The sequence below is a fragment of the Vitis riparia genome, chromosome 2 (assembly GCF_004353265.1).
Source record: "Vitis riparia cultivar Riparia Gloire de Montpellier isolate 1030 chromosome 2, EGFV_Vit.rip_1.0, whole genome shotgun sequence".
Taxonomy (NCBI): Eukaryota; Viridiplantae; Streptophyta; class Magnoliopsida; order Vitales; family Vitaceae; genus Vitis; species Vitis riparia.
Window position 1 is genome coordinate 5,170,783 of NC_048432.1, and position 23,337 is coordinate 5,194,119.

Consider the following 23,337-nt stretch of genomic DNA (forward strand, 5'->3'; position numbering starts at 1 on the left):
GTTATAAATAAAAAATAATAAATAATAATAATAATAATAAAATTTTAATAAGTTACTATTATTACATATTTCATAAGAGTTCAAGGTATAAATATAGAGAATAAAGATATGTAAAGGAAAAATTGAAATAAAATCAATCCATAAATTTCATATTACTATCTTATATTTACAAAGAAATGTTGTAGAAAATACATAGAAAATTCCTACTCCCAAATCCCCACGAATTAAATTCCCTCCATTTTCAATGAAGAAAAAACTATGAACCTTTTTATTATTAGCTTCAATCTCACCCACACCATCTTCATTACCCTTCCCAATATATAAAACACTCACACAAACTATGTTAAATAATGAGAGTTCAAAAATGGAGGAATCAAACTAGAAATTGAAAAAAGAAAATTTGATTTCCATTCTAATATATTCATTCATTCATTCATTAATCTCGTTTTTTATTTTCTTGATTTTTCTCTCTTCTAATATGATTTTAAGGTATAGACAATATGCCTATATGAAGAAAAATAATAGAATAGTATATATATATATATATATATATATATATATATATATATATATATATATATAATTCAACAATACCCACATTTTTTTTTAAGGTTAGAGAACTACTATAACACAACGTTTGGGCACACCAACACAAGCAACAGTTCTCAATCCAGAACAAGTTTTTCACTTCCACTCATCTTCTTCTTCTTCTTCTTCTTCCTACTTCTAGGGCAACTCCGACAAAGCTTCATGGATGCCTCACTACCTCGAACATTGTCACCTTAGAGTTCAAGACCACCATTGTCGACGAGAGCATAAATAAAAAATAAAAAATAAAAAAAATTACAAAATGGAGAAGAGAAGAGGGAAAAGGGCTTCAATGGCAACTCCAACAAAGCTTCACAATACCTCACTCCCTCAAACATTGTCAGCTTAAATTTCAAAACCACCATTTTTGACAATACCATAAATAAATAAATAAAAATTGTCGAAATTGAGAAGAAAGGAAGGAAAAGGGAAAAGAGAAGAAGCCTATGATGAAAAAGAAAAGAAGGTTGTGATGAAAATGTGACTGATGAGAAAAAAGATAAAGGAGAAAAGGGTGGGAAAAGGGGGGCAGTGACCAACTACATGCACACCCTTTCTTCACCTTTTTTTTTTTTCATTATCCATTTCGATGGCTCAGATTAAATGGTTATCGGAAGATCGGGCTCTTCCGTAGTCCGTTAAATAAAGAATGAATGGAGTAAGGGACGACCTTTATAAGGGGGAGAGGGGGAGAGGGGGAGAGGGGGAGAGGGGAACCCTTCTCCAACCGGCTAAAAAAAATAGAAAAAAAAAATCAGATGTAAGACCAAAAAATCTAAAAGTAAGATTCTCCATACCGCATTGAGGGTATGGAGCCATCGTCGGTCGGTTAACATGACTAAAACTATTAGGAGTTTATTTAACGAACTACGGAAGAGCCCGATCTTCCGATGTAATTCCGGATCTAGGTTCACCACTCCTAGACCACCAACAACCACAAAACCTTGGTGATACAGTACCCACTTCAGTACCATAAAATTTTCCTATAAAATATCAATGTTTTCATAATCTAACCGGTCATTAAACCAAAAAAATTATTAATTCATGGTTCAATGGTCTCACTGGTGGTTGAACCACAGTAGAACCAATAACGTCATAAATATATTTTATTATTTAAAATATATATAAATAAATTAAAAATCAATAATATTTATTTTTATCTTTGATATTATCAAATATAAGTATACATACATTAATATTGTAAATTTTATTAAATGAAATATGCATAATATTTAAATGTGAATATATTCAAAATAAAAGAAAATTTAATTAAATAATTTTAACTAATTTTACCATTCTAAAAAATATGATGATAAACAACAAGTGGTTTATTAACAACAAAATGTGCGTAGCCAGTCCTTTATTGAGCAGTCAAGTGGTGGCCATGTCCTTTGTTGAGCTTAAGGTTTTGGATTCAAAATTGTAAGGTGGCTTTTCCTTTAGACAACAATAAAAAGAACGCCCTATACATGGCTCATCCAAGTACTGTGTACAACTGTTGGATTCCAGGTGTAGCCCACTGGATGAAGATATGGGTTGGGCTTTTGCCTAAAACCCCTTAAATGGAATGTGGGACTTTTGCTTAGGCTTGAATGAATGAAAGTAGAGAAGGGCAATTCAATCGGTTCATGACAAACAGCTCAGTACAAGTGGTTCATCGATCTAACCACTGGTTTAGGTGGTTTGTGGTTTATTTAACCAGCAAGCGGTTTAAAAAAGAGGACTGAACCGCAAGGCCAACGCGGTTGGGACCAATTAGACCGACCAACCAGTTCATCACAAACCGCTCAATCCAAGTGGTTCATTGGTCTAACCACCGGTTTAAGTAGTTTGTGGTCGGTTTAACCACCACCGAAGAGCCCATGTGATTGGAACTGGTCAGACCAGCCGATCGGGTTTTCAAAACATTGGAAAGTATATATAATTTTATTTTAACATTTTTATCTTGAATTTTTTATCCAAAAAATATTTAGTGAAAGATAAAAATCAAAATATTATCAATGGATAATATCCTTTGAAAGAGGGAGATAATTCTTATTATTAGCATTTTAGGTTATGTTTGATTCTCCAAAATACTAAAAAAGGAAAATATAGATTAAAGAAAATGATTTTCTCATGTATTGTTATCCTATGAAAAATATTAAAGAAAATCAAATATGATTAAAACTAGTTAGAAATTTATACATTTTAAAATTATTTAATCTTTATGTTAATGAATTAAAATAAATAAAATGAGTACTAAGTAGGAAATAAAAATAATTTATTGAGTTTTAATCTATTTTTTATTTTCTTTTACTATTTTTTTCTTCCTTTTTTTTTTTTTTGTATTTTCTTTCCTTTGCATTTTTCCGAGAACCAAACATAACCTTAATGATCCTTTCAATTAAATAACCTTTATTAAAAATGAATTTACACAAAAATCATTTCTTAAAAAAGACAATTCAATTCAACCTTAAAAGACACCATTTCAAGCTTCAAAATTCACATTTTCATAAGCTTATATGACACAAAGCACCATATTTCTCATTTAAGTTTGTACTAATTTTTGTTTATGCATTTATTAATTTTTATTTAAGCATGTATTATCTCATATGTGATTCACATATATATTATTCCAATTATTGAACAATAATCTATCCCAGAAAAATTAAAAAAATAAATATTTATAACAAAATAAGTTTACAAAGAACCAAAATGATTTCAAATTTCATTTATAGGGAAATGATTATAGTTTTTATTTACAACAAAGAAATTGGTTTCAATTTTTATCTAAAGAAATTGATTTTGATTTTATTTACAAAAATTTGCTTCAGTTTTATTTACAGTCAGGTTTTTTTTTTAAACTGAAATTTGATTTCATGAAAAATTATAAGTCTAACACATGTACCCAAAAGTTTGACAATTTGAAAAACCTTTTACAAAAAATAAAATTTTCAATTTTTTAAATATTGAAGAAGAATATAGGTACATTTATATAAATAAATAAATAAAAATATCAGTGCAACATTGTTGATTTGTAAAATAGAAAAGATAAAAAAAAAAAATTAAAAACAGAAAAAAGGTTCATTTAAAAAACCAATGTTATTAATTTCATGACTTTTTAGTATTAATTAAATTAATTTTTTAAGTTTCAAATTATTTTTAAAAATTAATAAATCTTATGTATCAAATTTGATTTGAAATGTACTTACTTAATGAAAAAATTTAAAAATATTAAAAAAAATTCAAAGATAGATCATATTTTAAGATTTTCGGTATCAAAATTAGATTGTGGAAAGAGAAATGGCATGATATCATATTCAATTTTATTTGTTTTTTAAAAAAATTCTATGTTTTAATTTTATTTCTAAAAACTAGTAAAAACAACGTATACTTGTTTTCTAAAAACTGTTCTTTATCTCACTTTGTTTTTAAAAACTATTTTTTGATAACAATAACCAAACGATGTAAGGAATTTTTAAAAATAATATTTTGTTTTTCAAAACAGAAAACTATTTTTAAATCAAATAGTCAAATAGACTTTAAAAAAATGGGTTATTTTCACTTCCATTGATGGTTAGATTAAATCCACTTAGCTATCATTAGGGACTAAAATATTGTGTATCAGTGGAACTCGACACAATATATAGGACAAAAATATCAAGGTATCGATATTTTGGTAATTTATTGGGAGTTTTGCCGATTTTTCAAAATTTATCGGAATTTTATTGATATTTCGTCGATATTTTGGGGCAATCAACACAAGTCAACGCAATTAAAGCGGAGCTATGGGCCAACCACTAGGGCAAAGCTTGCCCTTTGTTATATATACTATACCAAATATATATAGACTAAAACTCATCATATAAACATAATATTAAAAAAATATTTTTAATGAATAAATTAATTATAATTATTTTATAATTAAATGCAAATTTTTCATTTAATTGATTACCAAAATATAAAAATTATCATGATAATTTTCTTCATAGCATTTTTAATATCATTAATATATTAGTTAAATATTAAAAATTATATATATATATATATATATCATCATTTATTTTATATTATTTAATATAATTGAATTAAATGGATTATAATTTTAATATTAAATATATTTTTAAATTAGACATATTATAATCAAATATCACAATATTATTATCGAATAATATTTGATATAGTTTAATAACAAATATATACTTATAAAATTTATATTTTTTATCGATGCATACAATATTATTATCAAATATAATAAATTATATCATACACATATCAATTTTTTTTTTAATAAAACTACTTTTAAACATCTGTTATACTTTTAATTTTATTTTTAAGAGTTTTTTCTTATATTTCTATAAGTTCTTATCAATTTTAGGTTTATCGATATTTTATATTAAAATATTTGTCGATATATCTCCGATATATCCCCGATTCAATATATCCATAATTACCAATATTTTCGTCCTTAGCTATCATTAATTTTAAATTTTATGAAATACATTTCTCATTATTTTCACAAATTTTTCATTTGAACCAATGCAATGAAGTATTTGATGAAATTTTAAGATATAATTAGAAAGGGCTCTTTTCATGGTCACTTCAAGTTGGAGATTGCAATCAAAGTAACCATTTTGGGAAGAAAAAAAAAATCAATCTAGATTTCTCATAAAAAGAACATATTAATAAAAATAGAGTGCTCAACGGTTAACCCAAAGCATATAGGAAGTATACAAGAGACGTCTAAAGGCAAAAAACAAAAGAAAGAGGGGTATAAAAAATCTCAACCACCCTCAACAAGAGCCCAACCAATCAAATCAAAATATTTACATGCATTTCAGCATCTTCCCCTCAGAAAGCAAATATGTTTATACATGAGATATGTTAATCCTGACTCTTTACAACACTTAAATCTAATTTTAATCTTAGAAGACGTTACAAGAAATATAATACAAAAAGCAAACACAGAAACCCTTCCAAGTATCTCTTCACATTCTGGATGGAGAAACCCTGCTTTTCCATAGCATCATGACCAGCAAGTTTCCAGTATATTGAAGTTGCTACATGATGTTTAGGATAGGAACCTGGGAAAATAATGTATGAATCATAAAGCTTGGCACGTGCAGGAATGTTGTGAAATGAGTTTATTCTACATACCTTTTGTCTTAGAGATAGACATTCCTCAAGGAAGTCAGGTAGAGTTGCCGTTTGGGAGAATTACATACTGAAAACTTCAAGCTGAGGGAAGAATATCCAAGGCGACTTCCTTGAGGGATGGCATCACTTCCTGTTGATGCAAACAAATGTATTCATTCCTCACTTTTCTGAGGACTTTCCATGGACCTGGGTAGCACCTAATAGAAAAAATATCCATACTGTTAGATGAATTGATTGAAGTCGAATAGGCAACAAGAAAATAGCCACCACTCTATTGTCAAGCACCCAGAAACAGAAAATATTATCAGCTAGTATGACTCCCACAGACTAGAGTTAGAGAATAATCAACTTGAAAACCTGAAAAGAGTTCCTCCTTTGCGTCCTTTGAAATTGTGAATGTAATACACAGTCTCCATCTTAGGAAGCAAGCTCTTGGTAAGAGCAGCCAACTTTGGATAGAAGAATGGTGGATAATCTTAATTCATATCAAGGACAACTTTGGTCTGAGAGGCCATGAAAGACACTGATTCTTCAAGATCCTTCCTCTACTTGTTCCTCTTACAACTTTTGACAGAAGCTACAACAGAGAATGTAGTTGAATCGTATTCAGGATGATCACATTGGAAGCCAATGGTATTTTATATACCCTCTCTAATACTCCCACTCCACAATCAAGGGAAGTATTTTTAACAAAAATAATTCTCTTTCCCCCTCTTTTAGTTTTAGGGGGAGCCAATCAATAACTTCTTTCAAAAGGATGGGGAATTTGAGGATTAATTTTGTTAACAATGGTATAATAGGTGGTCATTTTGGAACTTCAATCCAGATCTAAATCTATGACTGACTCAATATAGTCCCCCATTAATTAATATTGATAAACAAAGGATACACCCAGATCTTATCCGATCAAGTTCCCCATTGAATATAATCAGCTTCCGAGCAGTGTTCACCACAGCTTCATTGTAAAGCTCTTCCACAACAAGCATTTCTGGATTGAAAAATAAAATTACCAGTGGCATAAAATTATGGAGTGGATATCAACTGGAAGATGTGGAGTTCAAAGCTACCATTGACATTAAAATATGGATAGGCGACAAGGAACAGTTCATCTTCTGGCTTCACCCGATCAGCCATTTTGACTTTTGTGACAAAACCAAAATCCTCAAATAAAGATGGCTTTGTCAGATAATCCAACTTAAATGAAGCTCCTCCAAAAGCGGATTGCCTTGCAAATTTAACTTCATTGGCCTCGGGAAAAAACTGAAAATTTTTAAATGTGCAATTAATATGACAAAAGTAAAAACATTTAATGAGAGAGACTGAAGGAATCAATAATAAAACATGAAACCCAATTATTGAAAGAGCACAATACAAAACGAAGCAAGGCTTTCAAATTCATGCAAATAGCAAGGTAATGTTCACACTATGCAATGAGGCAAAAAAGATAAAACATAAATTTCTTCGGAACCAACGGTCCACATCAAATTTTTGGCACAACCCCTCCAAAAACTCCACCTCAAATGATGCTAACCACCAAGTCTAGCCAAGACAACACTTCCCAAAGAGGAAAGTAGCCTCATTGTAGTGGACAAAAGATCGAAAGTAATAAGACAAGATAAGCATGCATGTGTACCAAGAACCACCAAAACACATCACCTATCAAAGCTTCCATGCGTCATCCTTGCACAAAGGCATTGCAACTGTAACACAAGCAAGCAATGATTATAGCAATACCTAAATAAGTTATAAAGGGATTTCTTTATATGTCATCTGGCAGTTTGTCTTCGAAAGGCAGCACATGCAGCTATTGCACCATCTCAATTCAAATTGATGCATTCATAATAGTATTTGAAAAACTAGTGCTTTTTCTAATTCAAACACCTCATTATTCAAGTCCACATTTTGGATCAAATATTGTGTGAATTTAACTTTTGATTTGATTTTTAGGATTCAAAAACAAAAGGAAACCGGCATCAAATCTATGCATGGCATGAAATTTTCTGTATAAATTACCTTCTGTTATTGATTTTAAATCAAATAAATATATCTCAACACTTCGCTTCCTTTTGATTTACTTTATTTATGATTTTTCAATCAAAGATTTTATGTTAATCAAATCAATGCATGAAATAAAAATTGAAAAAATGGTCTATAACCAAGCTCAAAGCCACAATTGTTGTATGTTAGGTAGACTGCCGCTCCTTCACATTCCAGGTATAACATACATTTCTAATCCTCAAAGTTAGCATCTATAGAATGTCTTAAGGATTTAAAACTAGCAAGTACTGGATTAACCTCCTAAGCTATTTAAGACTGGTAAATGCCTTGTTATTTATTAAATTGGTTACTAAAATGTTACTTGTAATTAAAAGATATTTAATTAGGCCTTAAGGATTATAAGATTGAATATATGTCTTTGGCAATAACTCCTAACATATGCTAATGTCACTTTTGGATATTGGTTAACCTATGCCAACATCATTCACAGATATTTGTTGGAGAGGTTTAGTAACAATTATTTAGCAATTTTAGGATTCCATTGTAGCTTCTTTGTCTTGGAAGTGTAATTATTATTGTTGAGTAGAGTTATAACAATTAGTTTGATTACTCTTCTAATCAAAGAGTTAATTTGCAGAAAAGTAACCAGTTGGAGCATATGAAAAACCCCAAAGATCTCGCTTCCATCCCAATTAAAAATTGAAGTGTCTCACTTCTATTAATATTAGATTTTTTTGATAAATTAAGCTAATATGCAAAGAAGATAGCTTTTTTGCAACAATGACTTTTTTTAATAATATATATTTTTTCAATATAGATTTTTTTTTATAATTATATACATACATATAAAAAAAATAAATCTATAATGCCATTTTTGGTAATTTATCAGTCTTTATTTATTTATTTTGTTATATAACAAACAAATTACGATTGCTAACCACTTCTCTTATTTATATACCTATAGAATGGAGAGCATATCTTCTCCCCCTTTAGATAAGGATTTTTTTATAGAGAAGAAGTCCAAGAACCAAACTTCATAAAAGCGCTTATGACAGAAATGTTACTGTTAAAACCACAACAAAGTTTGAAGTACTCTCCAACAGACCCTAAGAATGGAGTTGTCAGCCCAACCAATGGTAGTAATAACAATATTAATGAGACAATGTTATTCGATCAAACCCAAGATTCCTTCATTAAGCAAGTTAAATTCAAAATTAGTAATAATGCTGCTAACCACGGGATGAACTCATTGAAAATACTTTGTAAAGCAAATGAATTGACTAAATCTCTAATATCTAAAAGCCCTACTATATTTCAAAATTATCTTTTACAATCATTTATCTTCTATACTATGACTTAGATTTGTAGCGCTGCACAGTAGCCAACATGTTAATAGACTATCTTAATCTACATGGGTTTTTTAACCTAAACGCATCCGAAGGTGATCTTTCTCTCTATATATTTTATTTAAAGTAAGAAAGACATGTATTATTGCATTGCATACCTTGATTATATATTCTATAAGTATAGATTCTTCTAGTTATTTTTAAAATTTAAATATATTAGGATCATGTATAACTGAAATTTTCAAAAAATTATATAGCAAAATATTGAAAAAAAATATCATAATTGTTTTAGAAAATGTGAAGAAAATATACACCCTGAGATATGTAAACAAAACAATGCCCATCCTATGTATATGCCCATATATTTTGTGCATGCACCACAGGCATAGCCCCCCACATTATCATGTTGTATAGTTTCCTTCATGTCCACTTTATATTCTTCAATCATGTTCTGGAAACAAACAATGAATATTGCTTTAAAATATGGAGCTTACTATTCTGGTCCTTGTTGCTTTCTCTGGATTTATGAAGATGTCACAAAACTCACGAATCAACTGCATACTTCCAGTCATTTCTATACCTCCTTCACCATCTCCTGATATATATATTAGAGAGTAAGATACACCTAGCTTCATAGGTAAAAGGGACAGCAGAAGGGGAGGGTGGGCCAGAAAAAAAAGTAAGGATCAAAAAGCAGAAAAAAGAACCTGGTACAGATTCAAGTCCAGCAGTTGGAAATTCAATCTCCTGTAACATATACTTGTTCATCACAAACACTATGGTAATTTTAGAGATGATGAGTACTTTGACCTCTTCCATTATACAGTAATAGCCAAGACTAACTCACCATCAACTGCTTTTTATCCTTCAAAGCCAATTCAGTTGCTTCTTTTGCCTGTTAATCATTACATATCCAAATTAAAAAAAAAAAAAATTATAGTACAGTGGTAACTAGTAACTACTAGCTACTAACAAATTACCAAAAACAAAAAGCTATTTGGCATATCTAAGAGCTAGAGAACCCGAATTGAACTTCCCAAGGGCTCTTACAGTGGAGTCCATAATTATATTTCCATTTTGATTTTGCATCAACTGATCATCTGGACATGTGATTTATTAGTTTTATGTCAGCTTGTTGATGAGATTAAACAGATAAATTTAAAAGTAGATCAGGTACATTTGGAAATTAAAAAAATTCTATAGAAGTTGGAAGGTGATAGATCATGGAATGACACTCTAAATGAAGTGTAAAGATAAACTAATGTTTAACAGATCAACTGCTGACAGATACCCTAGCAATTATCATTGCACCATACTTCACTAGCCACATACAAGGAGAGCCAAGCAACTGAAAATTATGACAGAATGGAGATGTTCTTATAGATGTTATGAAAACTTACATTTTGATGGAACTTGCCATGAGAATCCATATAAGATGGAAACCAGAATAGTTTCAATGCTTTTAAGGAGCCAGTCATTAGATAACCAAGAAGTAAAATATTAATCATATGTGTGGCCAACCCATGAGAATGTTGAGTTAAATGAATGTACTAAGTTGGAAATTAAATCTCAAAATAGGCTCACTCAAAATAAGGGAAACAATCTACTCCTTCCAATGTGAAGAAGGAAGACCAATAACAGAGCTCAAAAAAAGGGAGAATTTAGCAGGAGCTGAGGGAAATAAAGATCTAAAAGTAAGGTGGCTAAAATTGACAAACTTGATAGGAAAAGATATAGAATTAGGTTTAGTAATTGAAGAAACAGATTTGAATGCTTAATGTAGGAGCTGGATGTATCCTGAAGGAAAAAATTTTAGGGATAACTATTGAAGAAATATTTTAGGATAAATATTGTGATATAAGACTAGAACCCCCCAATTATAAGAGAAACCCAACAGAATATATTTATCAAATAGAGGAAAGAATGCAGAATCAATGAGCTTTTCTTTTTGTAAAGAGAAACCACAACACTATAATACAGAAACTCTAACACCAAATGATCATGGTTTCCAGAGTTTACAACTGCATGCCAAACATTTTCATCCAAACTCTGTTAAAGAAGCAAAAGAATTCCCAAAAATATTTTCTTTCCCTAGAACAGGGATCTTCCTTTGTCCTCCAACAGAAAATGAAATGTGTTAACAAAAGCATCAGAGGCTGTTTTAGCGGTATTTTGGTCTTTATCTTCTCTGTGTCCAATAATGTATAAGGAGAGGTGGCTTTGATAGTGTTTTGCCAGGCCCAAACCCAAACTTAATCAGATTTTTGTCATTTAGAAAATTGGAAAGAAAACATTCAAGGTGACAGTTCTGAAATTCAAAAGAAATCATTTAGCTCAATGACCTAGACTAGAAAACTAGGTTTGAAGGGTCAGCCCAGACCAAGGCAAGGCCTCAATCCTAGTTCAAGCCCAGTTAAGCAAAATTAGACAGGCTAGAAAACTAGGCTCACTCCAGTCCTTCATTGTCCTAATGGAAAGACAACGACCATTTCAATAAGGTATTAGGTGTCTATTAGGCCTAAAATTATCGCTCCCTCAACAGGCCAAAATTCTAGTACAAGTCAGAATAAATTGAAGCTTTTCACATGGTACTAAACTTTTACAGTTTAATTTTGGAACAACCAAAGTTTAATCCAAAATGAAGTTTAAAACCATGTATTATTGAAGTTGACTCTATGATTTTAAACTGAAATACATCAATTCCATTGTCTAGAGTGAATGTGCCAAAAGCTTCTTGAACTTTTAGCGTAGAAAAATTCAAAATATTCCTTGTTTGTGCAATTTTCTTAAAACTGTCCACATAGGATCCGTAAAACTATTACCACAAGATATTTATACAGAAAAATGTCAAAGGAGCAAGATAATTCTGCTAAATAGAAGCCAAAAGAAGAATACAATGTTGGTTCATATTGCACAGAAGCATGCCTCTGGTCTTCAACTATATACAAGAAGATCTTGTGTCCATTACATGACATCCATTAATTCTACTAAGCAAAACCATTAATTAGGTCTTAAAACTGTCATCTGTTATTGAATCAATAGGCCATAGAGATACAAAAGTATGTTGAGTTGACTTACATTGATGAGAAAAACATTTCTTACTTGGTAATCTCCTTTAATCAATTTATGATGCTCTATGGGGAACAATTCAAACATTGTTCATCAGAAATTAGATTCTCTAGGATTTCTACCAACAATGGCCTTAATACTTTAGTTGGAAGGTAATTATGGCGAAGGAAAACCCAAAAAGAGGCAACTAAAATGGTGAAGAGCCTGTTCTCCCCATTTGAAAGGGGCAGGATTTACCAATAAAAATGGAGTATCCCAATCCATGAATAAAGATTCCTCATCCAGCTACATAAGTCGGAGAGATAGTGTCATAACATGGAAAGAAAGAAACCACCTAGTAATCCAGTAGACAGTCTCCCGCTGTGTAACAAGTCATTGCTTATAGCCTTATACAGATAAGAAAGGATCATACGATCGTGGATCAAACCCCAAATTCTTCTTTGAAATATGAACCCAATTGCATTACTGTTTCTAACTGATTTCTTTTCTTATGATACCAATAAATATAGCCTCATTGGCAACTAAAAAACACCTCATGTACTTAAACCCATGTTGTGGACCCAAACCTATTTGTATGGCATTATTTTCTTTTCCAAGTGAAACTGAGTTAAAGAAGTGTACTTCATCAAGGTGCTAAGTTGCAAATATGATTCATGTTCAAAGAGAAAATATCCTCCCCAAACACGCTGCAACTTCATCAGGAAGAAATTAACAAATATGCAAACTACTCATTAGCTCATATATGCGAAACTACTCCTAGGAAATTATCACATAAAGTCATTCACTAAAAACAATTCATAGAACTCTTTAAAAGTAAGGTCTATTTTGAAAAGAATTTCACTCAAAAAATAGCTAGGTCTTATATTTTGACTTATAACTGAATCAAGCAGACACTAAATACACAGTCCATTTGCAATCTCACCAACAAAAAGAGAAAAAACAATACAAAATACATGTCAGAAATGAAGTAAAAGCTTGCTTACTTGTTCAAGAATCTCAGAATAATCACTAGGAAAGGGCACATTAAACCCAACGGAGGCACTGCTATCCCCTGAAACCGAATTGGCCTTGAATTCAAGATTTCTAGACATCTTGAAAGCGGCAATTTTTGGACCACAGAAACTCCCATCTTTTTTAACCTGGAAACTTCTGCAGCTAAGGACCTACAATTCAGATAAATTGAACAACGCAAATTAGTCAGAATTCTTTTAGAAAAATACATAATCCAACATTAACTAAGCCACAATATTTTGTTCTGTAATTTAAGCTAATTCAACAAAAAAACACTAGTTTGGTCGCCCAGAAATTTGAGAAAATTGGGAAGAAAGTTTGGAAAAGGTTTCTGCTTTTTTCAAAAATTAAAATTCTCATCTCCAAAATCTATATCCGTTTCCTCTTCCAATGTTTTCTCAGCATCCAAACGGACTCATTTGGAAATTAAAGCAAAAATAGAATAGAAACATCAATGAATAAAACAAATGCAAGATATTATTTTGAAAATTAATGTAGTAACATAGAACTTTTGATGCTACCTTCGGATTTTGAAGAGAAGGAATGGGAATGGAAATACTGGAAGCTATTGGAATGGTGGATAACGTCATTTTACAACAACCCTTCTTTCCCAGTAAGCTTTTCTGTTTTTGCTGTTAGCAATAAGGATGTTTATGCATTTTTTTTTTCATTTTTTCCTTCTTTTTTTTTTTAATTTAAAAAAGAAAAGAAAATTACCTATATACCCTCTGAGGTTTTGACAAATTATGGAATTACATGGATCTCCCTTGTTGGTGCTCGTTCCTTATTATGTTGAAAATACTCACCAAAAAAACACGAAAGGGAAATTATATTACCCGTTCAGCCTTTTTGCATCCACTTTATTTACATATCACCTAAAATATAAAAATTTATTAAGATTTGTTTAGCAACTGTTTTAAAAACTAATTTTTTTCTCAAAATAGAAAATTTTAAAAACACCGAAAACTGTTTTCTATTTTTTATTCTTAAGAACAAAAACATAATATTTTAAAAAATATCTTTTAGTTGTTTTCATTTATTTTTTAAGAGTTATTTAAAAAAATAATAATTATATAAATATGTATAATGACTAAAAACAAAATTCTAACTATAAAAATTATTTTTAAAATATTAAAAACATGTTAAAAACATTTGAGACATCAAAAAACAGTTTTCAAAAATAGTTATCAAACATGACTTAATGTATCCACCTTATAATTGAAATTTTTTTCAAAAACCTCTTCTCATTATTTTCTCCCAAAACTCATTTCTTCTTTCTTCTTTCTTTTTCTCTCAACCTTTTTCTTCCTAACCTCAAATCCTAACTACAAATCATCTTACTTAAAGTTTAGAATTGAAAAAAATAACTAGGAAAAATGTAACGACCCACACCCAACCATGTAGATATTGTCCGCTTTTGGCCCAAATGGGCCCTCACGGCTTTAAAACGCGTCTACTTGGTTAAGAGGAGTCTCTACATATATAGCGCCAGGAACTTCCTCCCCTATCCGATGTGGGACATCACAAATACCCCCCCATGCAGACACAACGTCCTCGTTGTGTCCCATGGGATTGCGAGGCCAAACAAATAAAGCCAAACAAACCCCCACACCAGGATCGGGGATCGGCTCTAATACCATTTGTAACAGCCCGCACCCAACCATGTAGATATTGTCCGCTTTGGGCCCAAATGGGCCCTCACGGCTTTAAAACGCGTCTACTTGGTTAAGAGGAGCCTCTACATATATAGTGCCAGGAACTTCCTCCCCTATCCAATGTGGGACATCACAAAGCAAGGAGAAAAAAAAAAAAAAAAAAGGGTGTGTGCCAAATGGAAGGAAGCCTTTTATATATATATATATATATATATATATATATATATATATATATAAAATGAATCATGATGATGGCAATGGAAAAAAAAAAACTTGCTTTTTGGTTTGGTGTACCCGAGACAACTAGGTAATGGTTGAGTAGCTTTTGAATTAGTTAATTTAAAAAAAATAATAATAATATTTAGTTTTAGATTAATAAATAAGATAATAGTAATAATGGTCTTTTTTTTGTAATAAATAGAATGAGAGATTTAGCAATATATATATATAGAATTTTATAATGAAATAAAATTGTAATTTAATTAAATTAGTAATGTGTTAATAGAAACAAATTGGGAATTTATTAATTATAATTGAATAAGGAATAGAGTAATTAAATTATTACTTTGTTAATCAGAAATATTAATCTTAACATTTAGAAATTTTAGGATTATCAGATTTATATTTTGAGGTAAATAGTAATAGTTGTCTTTTTATTGTGTTAGGTGAGGAGTAGACTTTTCAGGGTTATTTTTCCTTCAAGGTCTTTGCATATTTTGAGGTAAGGGAAGTTAATGCAATATTTATAAAATTAAATTATTTTATATGTTATTTTGAATTGTGGAAAAGAAAGTGATATTTTGTTACCATGCATGGATCAAACTGTTTTGCACTAAATATTATGTTGGAATATTTTGTTTTATTTATGACACAAAATATGGAGATATTATGTTGTGTAAATTTGAATACTTGAACAAAAACATCACTCTGGTTTATTTGGCCCTTGTCAACGGGATATAATAGTTGACTATTCGGCCCTGTCAACGGGATATAATAGTTGACCTTTACATTTCATGGTGGGAATGTAATTGATTTAGACCCCAGCCTCTAGGGGTTTGGTTAGAGGTTACTAGTACTAGTAGTGTTTGGTTCCTTCCACCAGGAACAATTTGAGGCTAGCCACCCATTTGAAAAGTCCCACCTAATTGGGCATTTGATATTTGATAACCAGAGTAATGAAAATTGAATGGATTTGATTGAATCTTATGTGAAAGTGTTTGAATTTGATATGAAAATGGTTGGTTGAATTTTGAATATATAGTATTTTTGAAACTCTGATATTTGATGAGAAAAAAAAATGATGTCTCCTATTTGAAATGAAAATATTTGATCCATGAACTGCATTAATATTCCTTATTGGGCTGTGAGCTCATTCCCAATTATTGAAAATTTTTCAGGTACTCTTAGTTCGGGTGAGGAGTGATGGCTAAGCTGAGGAATGGTCATCATTAGGATTTGACTTAGGATTTTATGTTGGATTTTGTTTAACTGTTAGTTATGTTCATTTGGATCCTTTGGTATTTAGAAGTTATTTGGATATTGATCCTTCAAATTTTATGTTAGATCAAAGTTAAGTTTTAGAGATTTTGAAATTTGTTCTAGTACTTGAATTGTTTAAGTTTGCAAATATTTGGACAATGAATTTTGGATAGTGGATGTTTTAGTCTCAAAATTGAATTTTGAGGATTTTAGATTTTGTTCCGCTACTCTGAACAGGTATTTGGTAATTGGTAACTTCCAATTACAAGATAATTGTTTTGGTCAGATTACACTGTAAGCCTTCGCGTTTAAAGTGTGAATTGACCGTCACGCCCTTGGAGTGGGTCCTGGGGCGTGACAAAAAATATAGATATGATATAGAAGTTAGAAATTGTGAAAATAAAAAATAAAAATTGAGAACTGTGATGTTTAGTCTTCTAGTACTAGATATTTATGCTATGTCTGACCTTAACAATGTTCAAAAGTATACTATCGGATACACTTAAAGTGTTCAAAAGTATACAATCGAACACCCTTAAGAGGATCTAAAGGTTTATGACCAAACACCCTTAATAGTGTCCGAAGAACCATAAAATGTTCAACCCTAAAACTCCAAATGATATTCACAACTCTTTCTCTCAACCCAAAAAATATGATAAAAAAAAAAAAAAATTGTATAAAAGTAGACTTACAACGTCATTGGATATGATTATTTGATTATCCTTGATGAGACGAACAAATTTCTTGCTAAATGTATGAGGATTACGAGGAGATTAGAAGAGTAAAAATGGGGAAAGGGGAGGGAAATTTTGTGTCGAAGGGTACTTTGGAGATTTCATCAACGGGCTATTATATTTTAAAAATTTTCATTAAAATGGTGAATGCAAAAAGAGTTGTGGATGCATTTGTAAACTCCCGACAAAAAAACTATTGTGTTTGTTAAAGGGGTGAAATCTAAACAAAACTGAACTTATAAAAAACCCTAAATTCTATTGAAAGCATCCTTTTTTTTCTTTTTTCTTTTTTTCCTTTGTTTTCGTTTGGATACTGAATTGAAGCCCTAAATTCAATTGTGTTCCCTATTGAAGCCGCAAACACACCATGATGGTATATTCGTATATTACTTGGATAAAATCTAATACTTGGTTAGTTGTTGATCAAAAAGTAGGAAATAAGACGTTTTTTTTTTTTTTAATTTTTTAATTATTTTTAGTCGTTTTTACTTAATTTTTAAGGCTATTTTAAAAATTAATGAATGACAAATATAAAAAATAATTGAAAATAAAGGATTATATATAAAATTTTTATTTTTAGAAAATATTTGAAAAAGATAAAAAAATAATTTGAAAATCCAATAGTTGGTTATTTGGTAAAAACAAAAATTAAGGTATTTTGTACGAATTTTTAATTGTTTTTACTTCTTTCACTTATTTAAAGGTTGTTTTAAAAAATATCGAATTATAAATACAAACAATGATTGAAAATAAAAGACTAAATATTAAATTTATTATTAAAATAATATTTGAAAAACATAGAAAATAAGTTGAAAATATTTTAAATTCCTAATTAAACAAATTTTTATTCCAGAATATAATACCTAGTACTAATAAATTAAATAGGCAATAATGATTATCTTAGTACTTAACTTTAAATGTATTTAATTAGATGTTAAAATTAGTTTAGTGTTAATCTTGTTTAATTATGAATTAAACCTTGATTAAGGTTAAGTAGGATTAGTTAATGACTTAAGCATGCTTATTAAGTTCTTAAGGGCTTATTAGAGTTATGAAAATCTAAAGGACTAATGGGCAGTTGTAGGTTTAATATTAGATAACTTGAAGGACTAAACAACAATTTTGGAAAGTTGAGATTGGTGGTAGCCTTATGGCCTGCCACCACTTGTTTGGCTGCTTGGGGACCCTTTATAAGGGCCTGCAGCCTCGTTTTGGAGCCTTGTCTCTGCAATAGCCTGGGTTAGAGAGAGAAAGTGAAGATTTGAGGTAAGGAAGTAGATTAGTTTAGTAATTTTGGTATATTTGAGTTCCTAATGATATTTTGAAACAAATTAACAATAAAGTTTGTGTAAAAGTTGAGTGTAATTAGTTATAAACATGTTTTAGTTATAAATCATAATTAATTAAAGTTTAAAGTGTTTTAACTTAAGCATTTTATTGATAGAAATATCACCATACATCTTTGTTTAATTTGGTTTGACTGAAAAATAGATTAGTAAAGCATGTGATTAATTAGCTTATTTGGACACTTGGGACTTGTTAATGGGTTAGGATTTTTAAGAAAATAAAAACAATTAGTGTTTGGTAATTAATTGGGAAATATTAATATGCATTGTAAAGATTGTTTAATTCAATTCAAATTTAATTTGAAAACTTGTGGGCATGTAGATTAGAGAATATGAGAATTAAAAAAATTAACAACAATAAGTTGTTAAAAATTAGTAAGAAAGGAAAATGTCATAAGTTTTAATTGTATAAATTTTCATGGTTAGGAAATCAAAATTACGTTATTTCATTTCAGTTCCTTGTAATAGGTAAAGATCGCCTACATAGAAGAATCACAAATGGGAAGTCGGTGCAAGGTAGGGAATTTTATGTCATTCCATGGTGTATCTAGGTTTTTTTCCTTGAAACATTTATTGAAATTTCATGTCATTTCTACGATTTTATGAAATGTTTTAATGTGTCATTGCATCTCAATTTATTGTGTTGAAATGTTACAATGATATTGGAACGTATATTCGTATGAAGATTCATGGTTCATGGTGTGGTTGCATGGCTAGAAGGATATGGAATAATGACAGATGATATCCAAAGAATTGATTGATATGTGTGAAGTGTTTATTCGAAGCTACAGGCACTATCCTTTGATAAATTGTTTATGTGGGACAGTGGATCCTTGGATGAAAGTCCCTAAATCCCTCGAGGAAGACACTATGATGAAGGTGTATGGGGTTGGTCCCGCCCATGGGATTTGGTCCCTAAAGACACAGGGTTGGTCCTGCCTTTGGATATGAGTCCCAAAAGACATGGGGTATGACTTAACCTTAGGTGATAGTCCCAAAATAGTCATTATTATATTGACCGAGTATCTTGTGGAGCATTGATATCTGATGTGTACATTGGTGGGGGTTACCGGTTTATTAGTTGTGAAAGGCTGGATGAGGAAAAGTAGAGATGAAACCAACAAACAAATGCATACATGTTTGACATATTGCATATTTTTTAATGGTTATAAAATGTTTATCATGCATGCTATAATACGTTTAATTCAAGGTTTTTAAAGGTATGCTTAGGATGGTTATAAACTTTCCTATTGAGTTGTGAACTTACCTTATCCCTTCCATTAGATGCAGGTCAAAAGACCTATGCTAGAAATAATGCTTGAGCATTGCTTTTCTGTCAATTGGATGATGTTTGCTCGCATTGAAAGTGTTTTAAGGCTTTACCTTTGTATCATACAAAGACTAAATCTTTTTGAAGGAATGATGTAATGTATATTTTTCATGTACACTTGAAGTATGGGCTACTTGTAGTGAACCATGGGGTTTTGGTATATGTAAAGTAACATAGTATAAGTTCTTTTTATGAAACATATCATATTTTGTTAACTAATAATTACAAAGTTTAATACAGGATGTATACCTCTTTATGATAGGTTTCCATATTCTCTTTTTGCACAAAATCAAGTAGGAACTCAACATTTAAATTTTTGTATCCCTAATTTTTTGAAAGCATTTATGTTGCATTTGAGTATCAATTGTTAAGTATGAAACCTAGGGTGTGACATAGAATTTGCTTAAATTTTAAGAATAATTTAAAATTTGTTTTTGAGAAAAAAAAAATTCAAAAACGTTTCAGAGAACCCTAAGTTATTGATCTTGATAGGTATTGCATATTTGATCTATTTAATGATGCATTAAAAATTACTTTAAAGCAATGAGTTGCACAAGGGTAATTGTGGACCATACCACATTATGGCGTTGGTTACACTAATTTATTTTGGTAAAAAATTATTTCCTTTATTTAAAAATAATAATTATTTATTTTTGAAAATTAACTTTTATTTTTTCTTTCCACCAAGAATTTTTATGTTTATTTAAAAAAAAAAAAGAAATAAAATCCTAAATCATAGCGAGTTGGCAAGATCTCAAATAACTCCCCACAAAAAGCCAATAGGTTGCAAGGTGAGGATGAATTTGAGGTTCATATTATTTAGTGAGGAAGGTATGAGGCATCCTAATGAGCTCAAAATACTTGACTTTTACTCATAAGATGTTTGGTAAATCAATTTAATGACTTAATAATTTAATTTAAATCATTGAGTAGACTAAACATTCTTGGTAATATAACTTAATATTACAACTTAAAATTACTTTTAACTTAAGTATTAAATTAAAATGGTTAACTTACTTTTAATCTCAAATCTTTTTACTTTATTTACCTATACTACTGAGAGTATGTTTTAGAATTATGATTTCATATCTATGATTCATTTTTATATTAAATATTTTATCATCGCCTTATGTATTTTTAATACTTTAAATATAGATATTTTATAAATAAATATATTATTTAAAATTAATATGAGTTAAATTTAATGAAATAAATATTAGTTAAATTAACAACGGTAAATGTGTCAATTCAATGATTTATAGTAAGGAAGACCTCTGAACTTGATCATCCTTTTCTTTTCCTCTTTATCTCTTTCTCATCTCACCATTGTTGGAGCTGAAAATTTCTTGAGTAGTTATCTTCTTCTCACTATGTGTTATTTTTTACCTGCCACACAAGGTTCACCCGGTGTTACCTCGGGATAACCTTCTCTGATGGTTAAGTTAGTTGGGGTTTTTCTAAAAAAAATATTAATTTTTTTTTTTGGTACCGTTGTTTCTTACCCCCTATGGCCTAGCCAATTGCATTCATACATCCTTCACCTAGTAATAGGCGTGGGATTGTGGGGGCACTTTCTTTGTCATTTCAAGCAATTACAACTGCGAGTGCTAACCGCCTCCACTACTTCTCGTGGATAGTTTTTCCACGTTTTTACTTTGCCACTTTTCTTGTTGGGCCATTCAAGCTCTTTGGGCTTTAATCCTAGCCCAAGTTGGCCCAATCAAAGGATAGTCTTAGATAGGCCCATTACCCTTATTTATAGAGGCACCCCCAATAGCCCCCAATTTTCTGTTGACCTTAGCATCAGGTCAAATAGAAAATTTCCTTTCACTTTAGGTGGGAACAGATTTTCCCTTATTTTTTGGACTTTCCAATTTTTTGCACTGGATGCATATATCGATGTACCCATTAGCCGCCTTTAGGGGTTTCTCTTGCCCCCTTGTGGTGATAAGCATTCTATGCTTTTTCAAATTCCAAAAGTTAAGATATACTTCCCTTTGGTGTCTCAACAACACCGTTACTGTACTACGATATTTTTGTTTTTGTTTTTCCATTTGTTCTTTCTTCTTTCATTTGCATCAAGCTGCTAATCCCACATTATTGACGTTCAAGTGAGGAAAACCCATCTTTTTTTATCATCCTTATATGCAAGTTTTGGTTTTTGTTCTACTTTTCTCGTTCACATTTTCATTTCCCTGGATAAGGGGTTTCTTTCTTTACTTGGCCCTCAATTTTTACACGAAAGTGCACTCAGAAACCCCTCTCTAGGGTTCCCTTATCCCTTTCTTTTCCTACTAGCTTTGTAAGTCCTTATAAAATGTTGAAGCAATTTGAAGGTTCTACGAAAAGGAAAATACCCTAAAAGGGCTCCTTTTCAGATACCACAACTCGCACTTCAGTTTGTATTGTGGATGATTTTTGCCATTGATGAATTCAAAAGGGATTTCAATATCCCTGCTAATATTGATATCCAACTACTATTCAACACAACACCTTTACCCATTGATACACATAGAAAACATGCCTTGTGTTTTACTAGGAAGCAGTTCCATGTCGAGTTACGTATACCTTTGCCTTTGTTAGTAAGACAATACTCAAATTTCGTCATCTTTTGTCCATCCGAACTTAATTCACATTCTCATGGGTTGCTCTATTTTAAACCAGTTGTTCAACCTCGAGTTATTTTTGCCTGAGATTCTATTCATTTACACCATTAAGTTGAACAAGTAGGGGAAATTCCTCTTTTCTACTTGCAGACGGTAGTTACAACTGGTCACAAACTTATTGGATTCTGGAAAAGGTTGTGTAGTCAGACATGTGATTGTTTCAAGGGAATATGAATTTTCAACTCCAGATCCCCGTAGTCCTTACCCTCCGAATCATACATTAAAACTCCCCAATAAGTGCTTCAATATAATTTATTCAAAACATGGCCTTGACTTCCTCTTATATATATATATATATATATATATCACTAGTCTTACTTTCGGACATGTGAAAATTGTCGAGGATGCCTAGTAGAGTTGGTGGAAAAACCTTCTCAGGAGTGGCTCACTAAGTTGTTCAATATTGACTTTAAGCAAAAAAGTTTTTCTCTTCTGCTAACTAAAAACAATCTTCAAAGTGTGCTCTCGAATTCAAACCCTTTTATTCCTCAAAATTTTCAAGGATTGCTCCTAGTGATTTAATCCTCGGAGTGCATTTTGTTTCGAAGGACTTTACAATAGACAAACCTTCTTACTCAATTGACACTAGCACGGAAGCTGTGGGTGAGAGTGAGCAATTTGTCTCACAAACAACTACTCGGCACACTACTGGCCTGGTCCTTTTGCCACAATCCCCCACTTTTTGCCCGAGCACACTCCTTCTACTTGGGGTTTAGCTTTTAACACTCCAACAGGTTTTCCACTATTAATATCGGATAGTGATTATGTTGAACAAATCGAGCCAACACCTTTAATTGTAGAAGAAATGGATGACGTAGAAGGCGAGGTCGCTGACATCTTTAGTCATGTTAAGGAAAGAAAAAAGATGAAGCGACTTGAAATCAACTCTAAGACCACACAACCACCTTCTGGCACACCTCAAGAGGCGCTCGCTACACACAGCGCTTTGCTGGCTACTAATCCATAAGTGACCTCTCAC

General features: G+C 30.9%; 1 protein-coding gene across 2 annotated transcripts; it reads right to left on the minus strand.

Annotated features, from left to right (window-relative positions):
* Window positions 1-5,326: 5,326 nt before the first annotated feature.
* On the minus strand, window positions 5,327-13,780 carry LOC117927493 (protein LOW PSII ACCUMULATION 3, chloroplastic). Of its 2 annotated transcripts, none has more exons than XM_034847021.1 (10): window positions 13,670-13,780; window positions 13,121-13,300; window positions 9,916-9,963; window positions 9,776-9,815; window positions 9,563-9,663; window positions 6,792-6,984; window positions 6,614-6,712; window positions 6,082-6,199; window positions 5,725-5,921; window positions 5,327-5,651 (listed from the first exon to the last, which is right to left on the minus strand). In XM_034847021.1, exons 1-9 carry the CDS (start codon window positions 13,736-13,738, stop codon window positions 5,801-5,803), a joined length of 969 nt encoding a protein of 322 aa, XP_034702912.1. In that variant the 5' UTR covers window positions 13,739-13,780; the 3' UTR covers window positions 5,327-5,651; window positions 5,725-5,800. The 2 variants fall into 2 exon arrangements, with proteins under 2 accessions (XP_034702912.1, XP_034702902.1); XM_034847011.1 differs by having other exon boundaries at window positions 9,776-9,827.
* Window positions 13,781-23,337: the final 9,557 nt, after the last annotated feature.